This window comes from Phaethon aethereus (genome assembly GCF_964289735.1).
Source record: "Phaethon aethereus genome assembly, chromosome: 1".
Lineage (NCBI taxonomy): Eukaryota > Metazoa > Chordata > Aves > Phaethontiformes > Phaethontidae > Phaethon > Phaethon aethereus.
The window spans coordinates 85,573,108-85,592,563 of NC_138575.1; the positions used below are offsets into that span (position 1 = coordinate 85,573,108).

Sequence of the window (19,456 nt, forward strand, 5' to 3'; positions counted from 1 at the left end):
ATTTGAGAAGCCAGTCAGACATGCAAGCGATACAAATACAGGAGAAATTACTGGTACTTTGGAAGACAGGCTCATCAAGTAGACATGAGTCCTGACATAAATGAGAGAACTGTTGGTGTCATTCAGGAGATTCATGGAAAGCAGTGCATGCAGCCAGAAATAATCAGATGCACAAGTAGGAGAATGGCAAAGAAGCCAAGGAACAGGTTAGAAGTTGCAGGATATGATGACTAACAATAAAAATCACTAGCCTGATGCTGTTTGCAGGAGGAGCAGATGCCAGTCACACCAGCTAACACTGGTAGGTGCATCCCAAATCGTATCAGCCAGGCTGTACTCTGCTGTCCTTAGCATGTGTCCTTAGCATGTCCTACAGCATACAGCATCTGGTTTAGGAAAGAACTAACAGAAAAAAGCAAAAATGCATACACAAGTTCTTTGAGAAGCACAACAGAAACAATGACTTGTTTGAGAGAAAAAGAGACTCAGTGGTGTTTATCCAGGAAAATAGGCAAAATGGGAATGTCATGACATTCTAAGAGTAGACAAAGGGGCATTGTGCAGAGTTTGGATAGTGAATCAGTAGTCATGAGGGATAGAACAAGCCCTGATCCGGTGCATCTTTCCTAGAGTTAGTAAAGAATAGACTACGTATTTATCACACAGTTATGCTCTAGGATGCAAATAGAAAAAATTTTAAAAATCCCAACAATTAAGTGACTTAATAATCACTCTGGTCATCCCAGATGAGTTCAAAGTTCTCTGACCTGAGCTGATACTGCAAGGAAGTCTAGTTCTTGTTTCATGCACAAGCAGCAAAGTTGATCGGTTGTGAGATGCCAGGACTTGACAGTGATCATGAATCTGTGTCCAATCACTGAGTTCAAGTTGAAAGAAAGGAGCTGATAGAGCAGAAGACTCTGGGTGATGTAATTCATGGCAGCATTTAAACTGAGTGGCAGGATCTTTGATGATGCAGCAGAGGTGATTGGTAGGAATGTAGCTCTAGGAGCTGGAGTGCAGAGAGGAGAGGCCTGGTCAGAAGAACAGGGTGTGCAAGTCTGGTTACTATGTATAACACCAAGAGATGATAAGCATTGCCATTCATATAATATAGCTTAGTGGCCAAGGATGCAGTGGCAAAGCCCAGGCCCCTGTGAGCGTCCACCGTGCTCTTTCTGCAAAGGTTTCTTAGAATTAAGAACTCTAATAGTGTTCTTGCTGCAAAATACTTCTGCTCTGAGCCAGCAAAAAGTAAAAAAATCCAGATTTCCAGACTACAGGTGAGGGGACTGGCCACAGAGCCTTGCCACAAACAAACGAGAGTGGAGTCTGCTCACGTCGAGGCAAAGAGAAGGGAAACATTCATTGCAATCTTTGGAGGCTTTTGGAGAAAGCGCTGTCCTCCTATCCACAGAACAACTGGAAATTGTTCATGGACACTCTCTTGTCTTATGAACAGAGGATATTGTAAAAATGTCAGAGTGAATTTAGTACAGAAGCAGAAATTGGAGTGACTCGGTATAAATAGAAAAACAAAACAAGAACAAAATGCCCACTCGGCACATGGGAACAAGCAAGAGGGTCCACTAAGAGGAGGGCTATCTCTCAAGATGAGGCACTCCCAGCAACAACAGCTTCCAGCACCCATTTGCCTTTTTCTCACTCCCCACTGAATGTCTGAGCCTAGAACTCAGCATGTAAGCCTCACCCTCATCTCTCTCTCATAGCAGCAAGTCTCCTCACCCCCAGGCATGGGGAATGCAGCCAGTCACTGACCAGGCTCTTCAGAGGCATGTAGAAAAGGCAGCTCTTGACTCAGTGCTTTAAATCTCAGGACTCCTTCCTCCAGGTCAATGCAACACTAAAGAATGGGAGAGTCAGTTACTTGCTGAACATTTCAGATGATAGTAAATCTCATGATGTCTATGACTGGGGAAAACCTATATAACCACCAAACCACCCCACTTTGGGCTTGTAGAGACTTTACAGTTCCCCCTCCTGTCCCCCTTGCTGCTTATTTGCTCCTATTCAATTGATTCCTCTCCAAATCCTTCACAGGGCCATTCCCCTCCCTTCTTCCTATGACTCCATCTGAGGTGATGTCCTCACATCACTCAGCCCAATGCTTTACCTGCTTCATGTGTTTGGTAAGTTGCTACAAATATTTGACAGGCAGGAACAAGCTTGCTGCAGCCATATGCTGAGCCACCCAGGAGCCACCCTCAGCAGAGCACTAACCATGAGCTGAGCTGACAAAAGGAGAGGACTCTTTCCACTCATGTCCAGCTAGTGTTGGACACTGAACATGATTATTTGGCACAAAGAAAGGGCAGAGCTTGTTCACATCCACCTTCAAAAGGCAACACAGATATAACTTGTGACACAGTGTCCCTTGCCTTTGCTTGTCTCCTCTTCAGTTTCCTCTTCCCATTTGCAACTTTATATTGTCCGGAATACAAAGAATGGGAGATGTGATAGTATCTAATTGGGTGATTCCTTTATTAAAACCTTTAAGAAGGACTGGAAAGGAATCAGTGACTCAGAGATTACCGCAGTTAGACAGGCAGCTGTGCAACAAGCATTGCAAGTGGCACCCTGGAAGACTTGGATGTAAGTATTTCTGATGCTTACAGCAACCAAATCTTGGAGAACTTCTTGAGAGGAGCCCTGCAATAAGCAAGAAGCTGTTTCTTACCTTGAGAGACAACAGGGTCTGGAGACCAATGCAAAACTCCAGCATTTCATCATCTGAGAAGAGAGAAAAGACTGATCAGGCTTAAGACTATATATACTCCTCCTTTAAAGAAAGTGTGTCTCTCCTGTAAGAGGATGTGGAATATGAGAGCATCTGGTTCATAAAGTTGTATGGTTATGGCCTATTCAGTATAAAGTAAATAACAAGTAACAAGAAGTGATGAATTAAACACACAAACATTAACAAGCAGGTGGTAACTGTGACAATAACAAAGACCAGCACTCTTCTGCCACTGACTGATGAGCGATCAAAGGAGCTACTTAGGCACAGCCCTGAAGAGGGTCACAATGAACTTTGATAAGAGGAAGGAACCATGATTATCATGAGTATTATGAGATATTTGAGGGAGTTTGTGGGATTGTTTGAAACTTACTATGAGATGTCAGAAGGGGCTTGTGGGATCATGTAAAACTTACTATGGGCTGTGTAGGGGAAAGGCCAAAGGCAGGAGAAGGCAAGCAGCAGGGTGGATCAGGGAAGAACAAGCATGGAAAAATGGAGAGGAGAGGGGATAAGGGGGCCAGTCACATGCAAGCAGGCTGTTGGTCTGTTCACTTGTCTGACTGAACCCTGCACTTGATGGATGCAAACTGTCTGATCTTAAATAATTTTTTTTTTTTTCTGTATAACTCCTTTAGCCTTACATGTGACTTCTGCAAGTCTTAGGTGTCAGCAAGTGTAGAAGATGCCACGGGTTAAAAGGCAAATAGCTCTAGATGTCAGCAACCAGAGTGACTGGCATGCAAGAGAGGTGCCAGTAACTGAATGGACCATAGGCCACAGGGCTATGTCTGTGTCAGCAACTGGAGAAGGGGACGTAGCTCACAGGTGCCAGCAACTAGAGAGACCAGTGTGCAAGTCTGGGTGCCAGTAACTGGGAAAGGGAGCGCAGGCCATAGGGCTTATGTGCCTAGGTGCCAGCAACTGCAGGGATTGCAATGTGTGCTGCAAGGTTTAAGTTCCAGTAAATGAAGAAGGACTATGGGTCACAGAGCTTGTAGGTCTAGGTGCCAGCAACTGGAGAGATCAGCATGCAAGGGAGCTCTGGGTACCAACTCTAACCAGGGTCACATGGGCCTAAGCCAGCAACTGAAGAGGACAGGGCATATGTGTGAGAGGTCTAAATGCCACTAACTAGAAAGACTTGGGTGTGTTTATATTTCCCCAGTGAATTTAATCCTATATGCTTGTGGTTTTGTATACATAATTAGTTAGCAAACTTCAATATGGTCTAGCCAGTGAGTAGGAGGAAACCTGCATCTAGAAAGACTCAAGGTCTGAGTCAGTGGCTAGGTAAGGTGCCCAAGGTCCAGACGTATATAAGACAGACCTAGAAGCAGTGCTGTTATGTGAAGGCTCTGTGAATATGAGTGTGCTTGTGAATCTAGAGATTGAGGATGTATGATCTTCTGCTTAGTGAATGTCAATCCTGGTCAGCCAGAGAGGAGGACCAGGACTGGGCTGTCTGTGCTGGTGTTTATGTGAGTGATGGGAAAGGCGCTGCTCTGTGTGTGGTAATCTGAGTGGCTGTGCTTGTCTTTGTCTTCTCTGTATGTGCCTCTCTAGAATATATGTTCAGCCTTACTACTGTCTGAACCTGCCGCTAAGAACATGCATTGGACTTGGTGAGAGCAACCTCCTGGGTCTAAGAGTCATCTATGTGGACTTCAGTGGCAGGGAAGGAGGAATCCCCAGCTCCTGGAGTCAGCAGGATTCAGCAACCACCAGTAACATCATTAACACTTCCCATGTCTCCTGGATGCCTGCCTTCCCTGCAACCAGTGGCTGTATTTTATAATTTATTTATAACCACATAAGCAAGAGCACTGCATGCACAAGGAGATGTAAGGGACAGACATAGCAATTCTGCTCCTTTCAGGCAGCCATTTCCACATCCCAGCAAAATGGATAGGTGCTACTGGGCTAAATTCACCTGTGCTGGTACTAATACAGGCTCCCCATGAAGGACAAGAACAAGTAGAGGGGGAACCAGGAAAGAAGAGAGAGCTAGAGTGTGAAAGAGGAGGAAGCTCTTTCTAGATGACTAGGAAAGTGGGAACAATGGACATGAAAAGAGGGAGCAAGGGAGAATAGTACTCATCAAAGATGAGGAGACAGATAAAGGCAAGAGGGTGAAGCTGGAAGACTAACAGGGAGAAAGAACAGGAGGAAAAAAGACAACTAAACTGTTTTCAGCATATGCACAGCTTGATGTAAGTGCAGAACATGCAGCCTTTCTACTGTTTTCTGGGCATGGTCCAGTGTCTGCTGATTTGACCTTTTCTCCTACAGCTCCTCCCTTCAAAGGGTCCTGCCTCAGGGCACTGAGGGAGACTCAGCACTCTCGGGCTACCAGGTTCTTCCACGGTGCTCCCTGCAGCAGAGGCAGATGAGTACACAGAGAAACAGTCTAGGGAATAAGCTGTACCCTCTGTCAGTTTCTCCAATGACTTCCATCCAGCCAAAGACACAAGTGCCCATTCAATAGAAGATCATAGGGCACCAGAGGACTAATCAAGCAGTCTGGATAATTTTAAGAAAGGTCCATTTTAGAAGGAAATGAGAATTTTCCACATCCTGTGTTAAGACCAGAAAACACCTAATTTCTCCCCACTTTCAAAATCTTCTGTCTTCTCTGTACTCTTCCTACGCCCTTTGCCTTTGGCTACATTGAGGGTATTGACAGTGCATAATGATCTTGGCCAGTAGTGGAGGTGACCACATCACCAGCCTCCCATTATGTTACACTTTTCCCAGAGATCCTTTTTAAATGCCCTTTGCAGGGCAAGAGGGACACAGGAAAACTGGGGGAGAGGAGGGGCTGGCACTCTCACCTACAACCAGTGCTGAACACAGCACTGTCTTGTGCCCAAATTGCAACTCCATATGTTCTACTCGGCCAACAACGCTGGAGATGGGAAGAGAGAGGTCTCCACAGTCCATGGCAGACATTTCTTCCAGCCTGTGGGACACAAGAGGTGTTATTGCCTCAAGTGGAGGAAGAGAAGGAAAAACAGGACTTCTCACTGGTGGCAGTACTTCTTGGTCTCATTCAAAACAGGCCCACGAGAGGAGGAATCTCTTTCATACAGCATGTCTGGAGGCAGATTCCACAAGCAAAACCATAAGGCACTGCCCATTTGGGTTCCTCACTGCTGAGGCTAACCATCAGCTGGGCAGCTTTGCCCTGCAGTACACACAGACAGAATGACATAGCTCTGCCTCCTAGTCCGGGGCCTGCACACAACTTTGCCAGTGCTCCTGATGTCTCTCACCCACCCTTTGCATCTTCTCCTAAAACAGGCATGTGCACATGCAAAGCTGCTAGTAATTATCACTGGGGCTGGGAATCAAGAGTGCCTAGGTTCTTGCCTTAGGTTTTCTTTTAGCCACCCCTCTTTTTCTACTGTGCAAAGACTTACCCCAGCTGGTTTAAACAGCTCTTGGAGATGAGATTTGGTAGACACCCAGTGTTAACAGTCGCTTTCAATACCTGACCTTGGCACTAGAAAAAACAACAACAGATAATTACTGTGGGCTCAAAATAGGCATACCCACTCCTCCAACAGTGTGACAATCCCTTAGACCTTCTTTAGCAACACAGCCAAAGATGCAGTGTTTTAGGCAGTAGTCAGAAGGCAGGAGACTCATCTGAGACAATGGTGGTCTCCCCAGTGCTCTGCAAATCTGTGCTAAAGGCTTCCTTTTTAATTTGTCTTCTTTAATTTGACACTTATTAGCGACTTCAGCTTAGGAGTATTCCAGTCAAGAGATGCATAACTAGTGAATTTGTACAGAAAACCCACATGGACTTCATTAGCAGAGCAATAATTGATATGGCAAAAGCTTCTAAAGGAATATAAGCATGTGCTTCAGCCTTTGTAGGTTCCCTTTCTCCATTTCTTCCGTTGTCACAGGGAACAATGTTCCAGGGCTAAACATCTGTTCTCAGTTGAACAGCTTCCAGAAGTCTGTGGGAGAAGCAGGAGCAGCCAGGACCATCCCTGAGAAGACCTTGAATTTAAGGCAGTTCCCAGGATAACTGACACATCCATACCTAATCAAGAGGTGTGTGGGGCTTACATTAACTTCCTAGACAGCTCTATAAGGAAATATGACATGAACACTACAATGACAACATTCACAGCTGCTGTCATCTAGTAAAGGGAGAGACTGGATGCCCTGCACCCAAGTCACTTTTGCATGATCTTACTGGAATAATCCCCAGTGCCTTGCCCACTTCATTCTTCACCCTTTTGCACTTGAAAGGGAACAGGAGATGTGATTCCCATCTGTTTTCTGTCCCCTCTGCACAGAAGTCCTTAATGGCAGGCTGAAGTAACAGCAGGTCTCATATATGGTAGAGGTCTGAAAAAATACGGTCATCAAGGATATCAATAAGAGTTAGGTTCTGAAAAAAAAGGAGGAGCAGGACTTAGTAAAGGAACTGAAAAAGATGGAGTAACTGCCATCTACAAAATATGACTTGCAGCTACCTATAGTGCCTACTGATACCCATTCTTGATGGCCTAGTCCTTCAAGGTTCTGTCTTGCACCAACACCCAAAAAAACCACAACCACAAAGTTTCCATCTTAGGAGGCTCATTTTCTTCCTGCTATTATTTGTATCATTCCTGTGATTCCTTCTTTTCCATCCACTATGGGACGCAGTGCCATGAGCCACTCAGAAGCAGCAACAGACCCCCCACAGCTCTTCTACCCTTATGCTAATTTCTGACAAGCTTAAATGCTTTGAACATCTTATGCAGATCAGCATGACCATCAGGGAATCTCTGCAACACCAGTAGGGTCAAGGAAGATGTCTCAGTTTCCTGATTTCTTAACTAAATATTTTTATGATTATTACATGGGTTAATCATCACAGAGAGCTACATCCAGCATTTCCAAGATTTCTTTTTCAAAAATGTGCTATTTGTGAGTGTAAAGGGAAAGGAGAAAATACCTCCTGTGAGAAATACTGGAATGCTGCAAACCGACACAACATCAATAGTAGCTTGAGTGCTAATTGCACTCAAGGCAACTTCCGGGAGTGCATGCTGGAAAATTCAATTCTGTTTTGTCTTGGAGCTCTTCCTCTGGTCTAAACCGCATCTGCAGTACATCAGTGTAGAAAATTTTATCATTCTGAACATTTAGATACACCATGTTCTCAGAATGGCCACTTAATTGAGAAATTTTCAAGAACTGCAAGACCACTGGAGCTAGAGATCTCAATCTATATTGTTTTACAGGGTTCACCAAGAATCCTGTAAGACATATATGTATTATATGATGTATATTTAAATAACATCAGTGGTTTTAGAAGAAGAACATTCATCATATGTGGCCTTATGCAGGAGCAAAGAAAGCAGTGCTCAAGCAGTATCTACACAGAAAATAAGCACAGATGCATATTTTCAACGGCTCCTGATTTGGTTATTACACTTTTTTCTTCTTTAATGTAAAACAGCATGTCTTATTCATAAAGAATTATGTCCAATTAAAACAGTCCCAGTGTGCCTTCCCCATTATATCATGTGCTTCTCACAGTCTCAGCCACACTGGCACATACATTCAATCCAAGGCTTCTCTTTGGCACACAGTATGGAAATTGCCACAGAACTACGGTCACAGATTGGGAGAACACAAAGCTTAACTGACCTGATACCAGCTGGAAGATTCATGAAACAGAGTCAGACCACAGAGAAACCAGCCCCCAGAAGCCCTCTCTGCAGTTCTTTGCATATTCATACAGGAATATTCCCCCAGCTCCTTCACAAATGAGCAGTCGTGTTTCACTGTGGAGCACCTTGAACTGCCATCCCATGATAGTACAGATTACACATGACAGAGCTGGTAGGAGACCCAGCTGAGCTGCTGTCTGTTCCCAGAATGTGTACCCATTCTCTTGGTTTTTGTTCATGCATACCTCCTGCCTCTTGGCACAGATCTGCTTTAAGTAAGTGGAGAAGCATGCTAGAGCCTCACAGAAGGGGAAGAGCTGCAAAGCACCCTATTTAGAAGCTCCTGACTTTGTCAATACTTCTGCTTGTTCAAGAAAAAACATTGCCACCATGGCTCCAAGCTGCCTGGCACGTCAGGTCTAAACATTCAGGACTAGGAGTAGTGCCCATAGAGGTCCCCAAGGCCAACCAGAAAGATCCTGCCTTACTTCATGACAACAGCTATTTGTGGCAAAAGTTGGTATTACAAAGTCCAGGCTTCTAGAGAAAAATCAGCCTGGAAATTGACTGGACCCAGAGGATAGTCCCTTATCCCCGCCCATGGCAGGGAGGTTGGAACTACGTGATCTTTAAGGTCCCTTCCAACACAAACCATTCTATGATTCTATGACAAAATGCCTCCCCTTCTGCTTTTAGAGCTCTGTAATGTCTGTGCTGTCTAGTCCTCACTGACACATCAGCTCTGCCTGGAAGGATTGTGGTCAGACTAAGCAGAGAGGCAAGATAAAGCACAAAGTGCAGATACATGCTAAGCATCTGCCTCCTCATCCTCTGTACTGTGCTTTATAGTAGAGGCTTCCTTGTGCCTCCTCACTACCTAAGCAAGTATATTAGCCATGAGTGTCAGGTCAGGTATACTGCCACATCTGCTCAGACTGCAACCTGACTACAGTGTCCAGCTGAATCAGCTCTTCCTCATTAACAGACATGGATTCTACTGGGAAAGAGTTAACCATCCCTGCGTCTCACAGAAGCCAACTGTTCATTGCCCAGCTACAAAGAAGGCATTGTATAAGCTCTTCAGAAACAGAAGACCTGGAGTATGGATAGCAATTGCTAAGGAGTAGGCAGATCTGAGATGCACGAGCTGTTAGCATTGTTGTGATAACAAACCTAAACTGTATCACTAGGCAGATTCTTGAGTTTTCTTTCAGAGCAGGTTGGGACAGTTGCAAGTTAGAAACTTGCTAAGATATAACAGGACAGTGATTATTCTATAGAAAATGACTTTTCATCTCAGTCAGTGGTAAACAACCCTGCACAGTTATCAGCTCCAGCAGCCTCAAAAAAGCTATCCACCTTCCAGTTAGACCACTAACCATTTGCCCAGAGAACTCACCAGGAGCCTGAGGAGAGTCCTTGGTCCAGCATACCACAAATACAATGCAGATTAGGTAAGGAGTACACAGGCAGCTGATGAGTACTGAAAGACTTCTTGGACTAAGAGGACTTTTCATCATGCTACCCACCGTCATCTCTGCCCCAGAATTTTCAGTCTGTTACTACCAGTCCCTATTAGTCTTTATCTAAAGGTCAATTATGGCGATTTCTAAGAAGAAGAAAGAGGGGAGGGGAATCAGTAAGGATCACCATTTATAAAGAGCAAGCTTTGTTTTCTGAAATAATGTCAGTTCCAAAGTCAAGAAGCTGCTTTAACCAACCAGGTTGATTAATCCCAGGTTGCTTTGGCACAGAAGAAAAACAACCTTGGGTAGCAGTGGAATCTTTCAGCACCTATTTCCAACTCAATGAAAGACAAGCCCCACCACAAAAAATAACAGCTTGATTTTATGATACAGATGCCAGTCATGACAAGCTTTCCAAAGTGCTTTGCAAAAACTGCCACAAAAAGGGGCAATTCTGCTAACCATGTTAATTCTTGCTACCATGTGAGCAACCCACCTAAGTACATAGGAGGGTGAGTGACTCTGCAGTACAACTATTATAGACTGGGTCTCTCTGTGACCTCTGAAACTTAAAAAGGCCTTAGGCACAGGGCAACTGTAAGCTGTTAGAGTGAAAAAACTTATTGCCTGAATCTCCCTGTAGCTCTTAAGTCTACATATATTCAGCTTTATTTCCTATTCAAGTTCAGTTACTAGTCAGGTGATGCATTTGTTACCTCTCTGAAATTTTCAGCATATTTGCCTGAGGGTAAATGGAAGCTTTACGCTGGTAGATGGTCCTTTCAAGATCTTGATCTTTCTGCTGTCAGAGACAAAAGACTTCACTGGGGTCATGTTTCATTTCTAATAAAAACTACACCATAGTCAAGCAGTTCTCCAAAAGGTACCAGCTCACCTCTCTGGTTAAAATTAACTGGCAGCCTGAGTGCTATTTCATGCCGTAGATCTGTTACAGGTTTTTTTGAGGCTTTTTGACGTTCAAAAATGTGAACGTGAAAAGCAGCAAGACTAAAAAGAAGGAGAGGAGAGCTTCCCTTCCTTCAATGTAAGAAGATTAAGTGTGGCAAACGGTGACTGGCTTTTAAGAAGGGCAGAAAAAGAGAGAAATGCATGTGCGGAAGATACTGGGTTCAGGGAGAATTAAGCGCAGTGTTAAACCTATTTCCTTGACTGTGATATTCATTAACCTTCCTCCATGAAGGAAAGTATAATGCATGTGACACCTGGGTTAGAGTCCATTAGAAACACAAAAGGGGAATGAGTAGTGGACTCTGACCTACTGCCCCTGGGATATGCACAGCTGTCCTTGTTTGATGTACATGCCTGGCAAAAAACCACCCTTTATCACTTAACTTCCTCTTACAGAACAATAGAGTGGTGATTAAAGAAAAAGAAACACCTTCATTTGCTCAAAAAAAAAAAGACCTCAGCAATTTGGAGAAATTACACTGAGAGCTATTCATCCTACTGATCGGTTTTCCCAAGTATGGTTATGTCAACCTAGCTGCATCAGAGTCTAAAACCCAGGGTAAGCAAGGCCTAACTGCAACAGTAAAGGCTAGAAAACAAGCCAGAGTGTGGCTTTGCATGGTACAGAGGCACCTGAGCTGAACAATTCAGAAAACTTGCTACCAGGCTGTATTCATATGATAATTAATTGTGCCAACTGAATTTTCAAAAGTATACGTGTTTTTCCTGGAAATGTAGACTCTATACTCTAACATGTGATATGTTCTTTAGGACAGGTGACTGAAATAAACACAGCTTTAAAATGGATTTTGTACACTAGGTCTATATCTTGGTGAGTCTCATATCTGCATATTACTGAACAGCTCTAACCATGCAAGACTTCTTTCATGGGGCACAGCTTTTGGATGTGCTTTCTTACCTAAAGGGGCCAGAGAGGAGTGTGTTCTGCTGTACATGAGGATGTAAGAAGAAAAGGGAGCTAAAAATACAGGTTCCATCAAGAAGTGTAACAACGCTAATTCAGAGCACAGTTAGCCACTTTCTTAGGAGGTCCTTTGACACCTGAGAGAATCAGACCAGACTGGATCCAGCAAGTATAAATCAACTAGGGGCAGCTGTCTTAAAGTGATAAGGAGACCCTCCTTGCTTCTGTAGGCAGTTATGAAATACCTCTTATCATGGGAAAGCTGGCCTTCAAAAGAAGGAGATGTGATTAAGGTAATTTATCTTTAAATATGGACAACTAGAATGCATGTGGCAGAAAGGCTTTCGTCTGCCTGTTGGAAGAACTGAATCCAAACTCTAGGAGAGGCCATGCAGGAAATCTCTCTCTGGCTGCAGCTGGCTTTGCAATTAATAACTCAGTATGGCCCTTGGGAGTGGAGCAGCTGGAACGCACTGAGCATTTGCCATCACTGTGAAATCAGCAGCACCATGTTGTTGCCTTACCTGGCACTGTATTAGCAGGGATGAAGTCTCTTTTCTCCTGTCCTCTCCCTTTTCCATCTTTTCATCCTGGTCTTTTGCCAGTGGAGATTGAACCCATGCAGACTGAACCCTGGTCTCGCCCCGGAGCTTGTTCAGATTGCCTTCCAAGAGGCGCCGCTGGACCACACTATGTGGCTGCTGTCTCCGTCACAAAGAAAGAGAAATCCCAGCTAAGTATGGAGCTAAGGACAAGGACATTTGCTAGCCCAGGGAAGCAGATTGCAAATGATTGACCCAGCTGATCATCCTGATGAAAGACAGGCTTATAGCAAAAAACATTCTTTAAATCCCAAGGTTTTTTTTGTAGCTACTAAGGTGATGTTAAATTGTTGGAGTGTCTGTGACAGGCAGGTCTATGGGATGCAATTATTGGAGGAGAAGAACATGCCTGATGCATGCTCTCCCTGTATGTTCCTTCAGCTAAACATGTACTCGGCAGTCTTGCACCTCTTCAGGTACTGCAGTACACTACCTGGTGGGTGTGTGCTGATATCCAGCCAGGCACATTCACACCTTCTAATGAGGAATGCAGCATATGTGTGATGTTCATGTGGGTAGGGAGGCAGGACTCCAGAAATTTTAGGTGTACAAGCAATTATTTGTAGTGAAGCAGGTAGCTTCCCTTGCATAGGAAACTAAAACTAGCTTCTAATGTTCTATGGAGTCTGTCTCTGCACTCCTCCATCAGAAGTGATACTATTTTGACTCCCTTCCTTGCTGGGGGAGCATCTATGAAGCCCTATGTTGTTCACAGATAGAAGGGAGCACCATCAGCCAGATCAACAGCTGAAGGAGCTTTATTCCTATCATCTCATGTGTCTCATTCATATCTCATGTATCACATATTCCTATTTCATTCTTATCTCCTTCTGGGCAGAAGAAGGGGAGGGTGCACCAAAAGGGAAGAAAAATTGTGAAAAAATTCTCATCCTGATATTGCATACACGCACAGGAATGTGTTGCTTTGGAAAGAAAGCTCCCTTTGTCACCAGCTTGATGCTCTAGCTTTGCCCAGTGTTGATCCAGTGCCTCCAGTCCCTGCACAGCTACTGAATCAACAATGGGCAGCATCAGTGAAGTAGGCCTGTTTGAGATAGCTTTGTCCCTTCTCCATGTACTTGGCTCCATGGCCCTCCTCCAGGAGAGCAGCTGCTCAGAGCTGACAATAGCGTTCTCAGCAACAACTGCCTATGTGAAGAAAGGCAGTGACTCTAAAGGGGATTATGTGCTACAGCATAAACCGTTGCTTTTATCTTTCTGAAAAAAATTTAAAAATCAGCTTCCAGATGGTGCAGCAGTTTGATGTAGGATCTTATCAATGTGAAGGCCAAACATCTGAATTAGACCAGACCTCCCAATGAGCTGGGCTGTATTAATTCTAGAGGGTGTGTGTGCTTCAGACTTAGCTTTATGCTTCATCAGAGGGCTGAGGCTGGGGAAGTGTCTAAATTGCAAGTCGAAGCACACTGACTTGTCAGTTTTGCTCAATGCTTGGGGCAACAGAGCTGTTACTGGCTCTTTGGCTGCACTCAGCATTGCTCTTTGCAAGGTGTGGAGTCTCTCATGCCTCCATTTCCCCATCATTCAAGGGGCAGGAGTCAGATCACTCATACGCTGCATAAAAGACATTGCAGTAGCTGAAAAAGTGAGGTAAAAATATCCCTCTGTTCCTGGTATTTTCCCAGCCTACTGTGCAGGTCTACAGCACAGCTGCCGTTATACTTCATTCCCTAAATACTCTGAGCACAGTGCCAGTTTGGCTGCCAGCTAACGTCTGGGCCATGGGAAAAGGGCAGGGAACCAACAGCAAGTCTTCAAATTCCCATCTTCCCTCCTTGTCTCCTCTCACAATCTGGCATGCAAAGGACCTTTCCCTCTCCCCGCAACCTTTCCCACAGAAAAAGCAGGCCCTTTGCAGCTGCCACCTCTGTCCCTTTCTTATCATTCAGACTGGGAAGAGGCTAAGCACTGATGGGGAGTAGCTGAGCTTTGGGACTGTGGAGGCACCTGATTCAAGAGCAGACTCCTGGGGCCATCCCTGTCTTCTGTCTCACCAGTGAGATGGAGAAGTACAGACCATTGTCTCTTGGTCTGGTAAGAATGAGATGAAGAGGATGGTGAGGGAGGACCTGAAGGGAATTGTGACCAGCAGCTGGAATGGAAGTCCTCTCAAGGCTCTTAGAAGGGTCAGAGCAGGTTCCCAGTGCAACTCATCATGTTCAGGCTCTCCAATGTGAAATCTCAAGGCCTTGCTATGATTAGTGAAGTGGTATGAGCTGGGGATCTTGATTTTAGGGAGGAGAGAAGCCAGATCTTCAGACCTTCTTGGTACTTTCAGAATATTTTACTTCATGCAGCTATTTTTATTGTTTTGGCCATTTAAAAAAAAAAAAAAAAGTCATGCTTGTAGTTGTTTTAAAGCTGGAAATGTGATGTCTCCATTGAAATGTATAATTACTTATTGTTGGAGATGTCATGGGCCCATCAAATCCCAGACACTGCTGGATACATTGCATAAGCCAAATGCACACCCAGAATATACAGAAAAGAGTGGGAAAAAGTAACAGCCTGACTTTGACTGTATAAGAAAACATGTAGGTTTTTTAAATGTCATGAGGCCTTGCTCTAATTTTAGGACATGCAGAGCTGCCACAGCTGGAGTTTCTGGCACTGTCAATGGAGTTCTGGGGAATTAATTAAACTCTTCTCCCAGTGTAAGTGCTATAGGACTTGGGTGTTTTGCACTCTCTCCAAGATCAACCTCTCTAGGATTTTGTTTTCAGCCCTGCATTCCTGTCCTCCAGGAATACAATTTAGGAAACATAGATGGAGTTTTCCATGAGGCTGGAAGAGTGCCTGAAAGCATAATTTTTACTCTAATTTGCAGCCCCCAAAAACTTCACAGTGGTATCACAGTGGCCCGTCAGGTTGCAGGGACTGCTGAATTGCTCTTGGAAATCTAAGGCCTGGTTCTTTTCTTGCTCCAAGGTAAACCAGAAAGGTGGGTACCACAGCTACCACATTGACCCCAGGTATGGCACTATGTATGTGAATTTTGCACAGGTGCCACTTTATTTTGTGCCTTCTAACACCAGTACAAAATTTCCATGGCAGAAAAGATGTTATGCTTTATTCACTGCTCCCTAGCTCCATGGTAAAAATGTTTCAGCCATTTTGTTATGGACCAAACATGAACTATGCAGTGGTTTTCAGTGACCAAATGCCAACTGCATGCAAGGAAGTCTCCTGCCTAAAACGGTTAATTTCACCAGGAGAGCCGCTTGTGGCAAGCAGTTTCGACAAGGCCTGTCTTGCTGGAGCAAGCATTTGGGGTTTCAGAGTGTCAGCCTCTGGAGGCCAAGACTGCCACCCGTGCTGTGCAGGACTCTCACAGAGGCCTCTGGCTGTGGCCACAGTTGTCTATTTGGGGCATGGTGTGACAGAAGTCAATTCCAAAGCAAAGCAGGTAGACATGTTTCTCTCTGCCTTTGTGGCTGGGCTCAGCAAACATGCATTAAAAAACTCAAAAGTATCTCCTCCCCTTTCCCTGCTGAAAGCTGTACAAGGAAGAGCCCAGGTTTATGTCCTGAGGAGATGTTTCAGCTGCAGTCCTGCAGGGCGTGAAGGGCCAGTGCTAGCCTGCCTGTGCTGCCAGCCTGAACTGGGCCCTCCAGGCTCAGGTGTGGCCAGACCTCCTTCCCACGGGGAGGAGAGGCCTTGTTCCTTGCCCACACGACACATATGTGACTCTCCTCTTGTACTTCAGACAGCAACTGTGTTCAGGGCCAGAGGGGTGCTCAAGAGGGATGCTCAAGACCAGTCCCTGCTGACAGCCATGTGTGCAGTTGCAGAAGGGCTGGCAGACCATGAGGCAACAGCTCAGGGTGACTTTGAGGAGCCACCCTTGACCCTGCCAAGCCAGGGACTCTCAGCAGCAGCCGAGGCAGCTGCAGTGAGGGTGGTGGGAGCAGGAGGGTGTGCCAGCATGGGAATGTGGCACTGACCCCTCGTCTGCGCACAGCGGGGCTGCTCCACCAGAAGGTCTCAGCGAGGAGAATAGCTTTTATTCAGGCCGAGTGCCTGGGACCCTGCCTGTCGGGCACGTGTGCCCCTGAATGCAGCAGCACCTTGCTGCTGACAGCCGTGGGGCCTGCTCACAGGAGCTGGGAAACGACCGGGGGAGATGATACACACGCACGAGCAACCGTGGTGTTGCTGCAACAGTCTGAGGATACATAGCAAAGCAGAGGCTGCAGGGAGAGGCAAGATCTTCTATGACATCCACTGGCACAGCTGGAATAAGAACCACTTATCTGCCCCCATCACTGGCCAGACCCAGGCTCTCTTTTGGGAAAATGGTTTAGACCTCTGCATCCTTCAGCAGTTAAACTCCACAGCAGAGAGAAGTTAGACAGCAAAACTGCCAGAACAAGGGGGAGATGCGTGCAGTTAAGCCAGCAAGAGATCCTATGGGAAACTGCTCCCAGCCTTGGGGAAATCCCTCCAGACCACAGACTGCCCAGGCTCCTGGAACAGATTCCCTCCCTGATGCCTCCTGCTCCATCTCCACAAGGAGACACCCACAGGCCTCACTCCTGTGCCTCCTCCCCAAAGGTGTCATCCATGGGTGCCAGCTATTGCAGCTGCCTGCACACCTTGGGTAGCAGTCTTGCCTGTGCTTGCTCCTCCAGAAATACAAAGAGTGTGGGGAAGGAGAATAATGCAAAAAGGTGACAAGGTCAAACTTAAGCCTCTCAGGGTTTCATGAACTTCCCTCCCTGCTGAGTCCAGGAAGGAGTCTGCTTTTGAGCTGGATCATGCAGGAATACACGGGAGCTTTCAGACATGTCCCACATTGAAGCATACATGTCAGATGAACACATGTGTACCAGGTGAGTGGAAAGTTGGATTCTGAAGAGTCCTTCCAGTCCATGCCTCCTGCCTCTGCGAGGAGTTTGATCCCTATGGGGATGCATGGGAAGATGGATGAAAAAAATGAGTGATTCATTCTTTCCCCTTACCCTGACCTGTTCCTAGATGATGCTGAAGGGAAGTTTCATCTTTGCTGAACCCATAACCCTTTCACAAAGCTTGACAGCATTTCCTAACTGAGATGAAGGCTATTAGGAGGACCCCCTCCCAAATGGGGTACCACTGGACTCACCAGGTCCTTGGAGGTGCCAAGCCTTGTCAAGCCGTCCAGGGGCAGCAGGTCAGCAGAGTCCTTGTGCACAAACTGGGTGGCCTGTTTAAGGCGCCTCTTCTGTTGCAGAATAGCTTTGTTCCTCAGCTCCACCTCACACACGGGTCGCTCCAGGTCAGGACTACCCTCATTCTGCTTTTCCTCATGGTCTCCTTGCCCCAGTGGCAGGGGGCAGCTCTTCCTTGTGCTCATGGTGAAGATTCAGACAGAACAGGTCCTTCTTGGTATACTGGAGTGTTACTGAACTTGTCTCCTGGTGTTTGCCCTCCTGAGGCTGACTCAGTCTCTGAGCTTCTTTCCCTTCCCCAACAGCTCTCCTTCTCTCCCTTTCTCTGCCTTTCTTCCTGCTCTCTTAGTTATAACTCACCCATCTCTGAAATGTCTCTGTGTCTTTTTCTCCCTCTGTCCTCTCCACTCCCCTGGTGTCCCTCTGCTCCCCACCTCTTCCTCTCCCTCTCTTCTCCTGCCCTGACTGCAGCTCTGCCTCCTCCAGTCGGTGGGTCCCTGTCGTAACAGAAAAAGCCCCACGTCAGAAACCAATTTCCATAAATTGCAGCAGAGCCGGCAAGATGCTCCGGCTGGAAAAATCCAGCAGCAGAAGGATGGCCCTGCTGTTGGGGGCTGGACTTACCTCCCTTGGGCTGTGTTGCGCGCATGCGCGCGTGTGTGTGAGAGTGTGTGTGTGTATGTACGTACACTGCCTGTTCCTCCCCGATATGCTGAAGAGACAATAGATCTCTTGGTGGCAGGCTGTGCAGTTCAGTGTCTCTGCTGGGAGTGCTTTGATACATCTCAGCGAATCTGTAAATACTGGCAACAACATGGTTCAGTCTAGGAGATGATGCAGTGCCTTGGTAAATGGAAGAGAGCATCCGCCTCAAGGCTCCTGGCAGCCATGCCCGGTCTTATTACTGCAGAGAGTGTCATGCATTTAGAATAAGATGCACTGAAGGATTTTACTGCGTATCAACTTGAACAAAATGCTAAAGGGCTGGTTGCTCCTTCCAGTCAGGGCAAATGTATTGGGCCTGACTCTGCCCTCATTTTCGCCCGTCTCTATCTAGAGCAATTTCCCCAAAGTTGCAGAAGCCTAAAATCACTGGCTTGTTGATATCAGTGGACTTGACTCCCTGGTTACACTAAGAGTATGCTGACATTGCTGCAGTGTGGGATGTCTGGACCATTACAGACATCTCTCCTCTCAGGGGAAAGAGGATATGGCAGAGCTCACTTTTTCAACTTTCTGCCTCCACATTGTCCTGCTTGAAACTATAAGTTTCAACTTGAACCAAAGCTGCTTTATTTTGATCACTTTTCACTGGTGAATGCACTGTCCCAGTAAGCACCATCATGTACAGAGGAAACTAAGTTTTACTCAGCTGTGAAGCTGAGAACAGCATTACCTTTCCATGAATGTAAGCTGGGGGTGAAACAGCTTTCACGTACAACATAGAAGGAAGATCAGCAATACACTAGGAAAGTTAGAGCAAAAGGACGCTTTCTGTTGCTCCCTTTCTTTTTTCCAGCTTAGTAGTATATAGCATTCCAATAATAATGATGCCAATTATTTCTATGTTCTAGATTGTATATAAAAATATAACACTGAGTTTGCAATGATAGGAAGTAAATCCAATGGTCCATGTACAAAGATGAGTCCAGTCAGCCACTGTGAGACCTCAGTGTGGTCTCAGAAACTACAAAAAAGTTGGCCTCAGTGCAAAGCAAACCGTGGTGTTTACCTTTTACTCCCTGCTAATGATCACAGTGTTAGCATTTATATTGGGATCTTTGATCCTAAATGTTAGAAAGGAGGCTGGTCATTTTTAGAGTCATTCTAAAATTTGAATAGGTTAACTTTTCTGTTCCCAGTATGCTAACTGCTTTACAC

At 45.6% G+C, this 19,456-nt stretch overlaps 1 protein-coding gene across 1 annotated transcript; it reads right to left on the reverse strand.

Annotated features, from left to right (window-relative positions):
• Positions 1-1,706: 1,706 nt before the first annotated feature.
• NRIP2 (nuclear receptor interacting protein 2) lies at positions 1,707-17,956 on the reverse strand. Its single transcript, XM_082014080.1, has 6 exons — positions 17,530-17,956; positions 12,327-12,503; positions 6,181-6,263; positions 5,593-5,720; positions 2,699-2,751; positions 1,707-1,864 (listed from the first exon to the last, which is right to left on the reverse strand). Exons 1-6 carry the CDS (start codon positions 17,758-17,760, stop codon positions 1,772-1,774), a joined length of 765 nt encoding a protein of 254 aa, XP_081870206.1. The 5' UTR covers positions 17,761-17,956; the 3' UTR covers positions 1,707-1,771.
• Between the last annotated feature and the right edge of the window lie 1,500 nt (positions 17,957-19,456).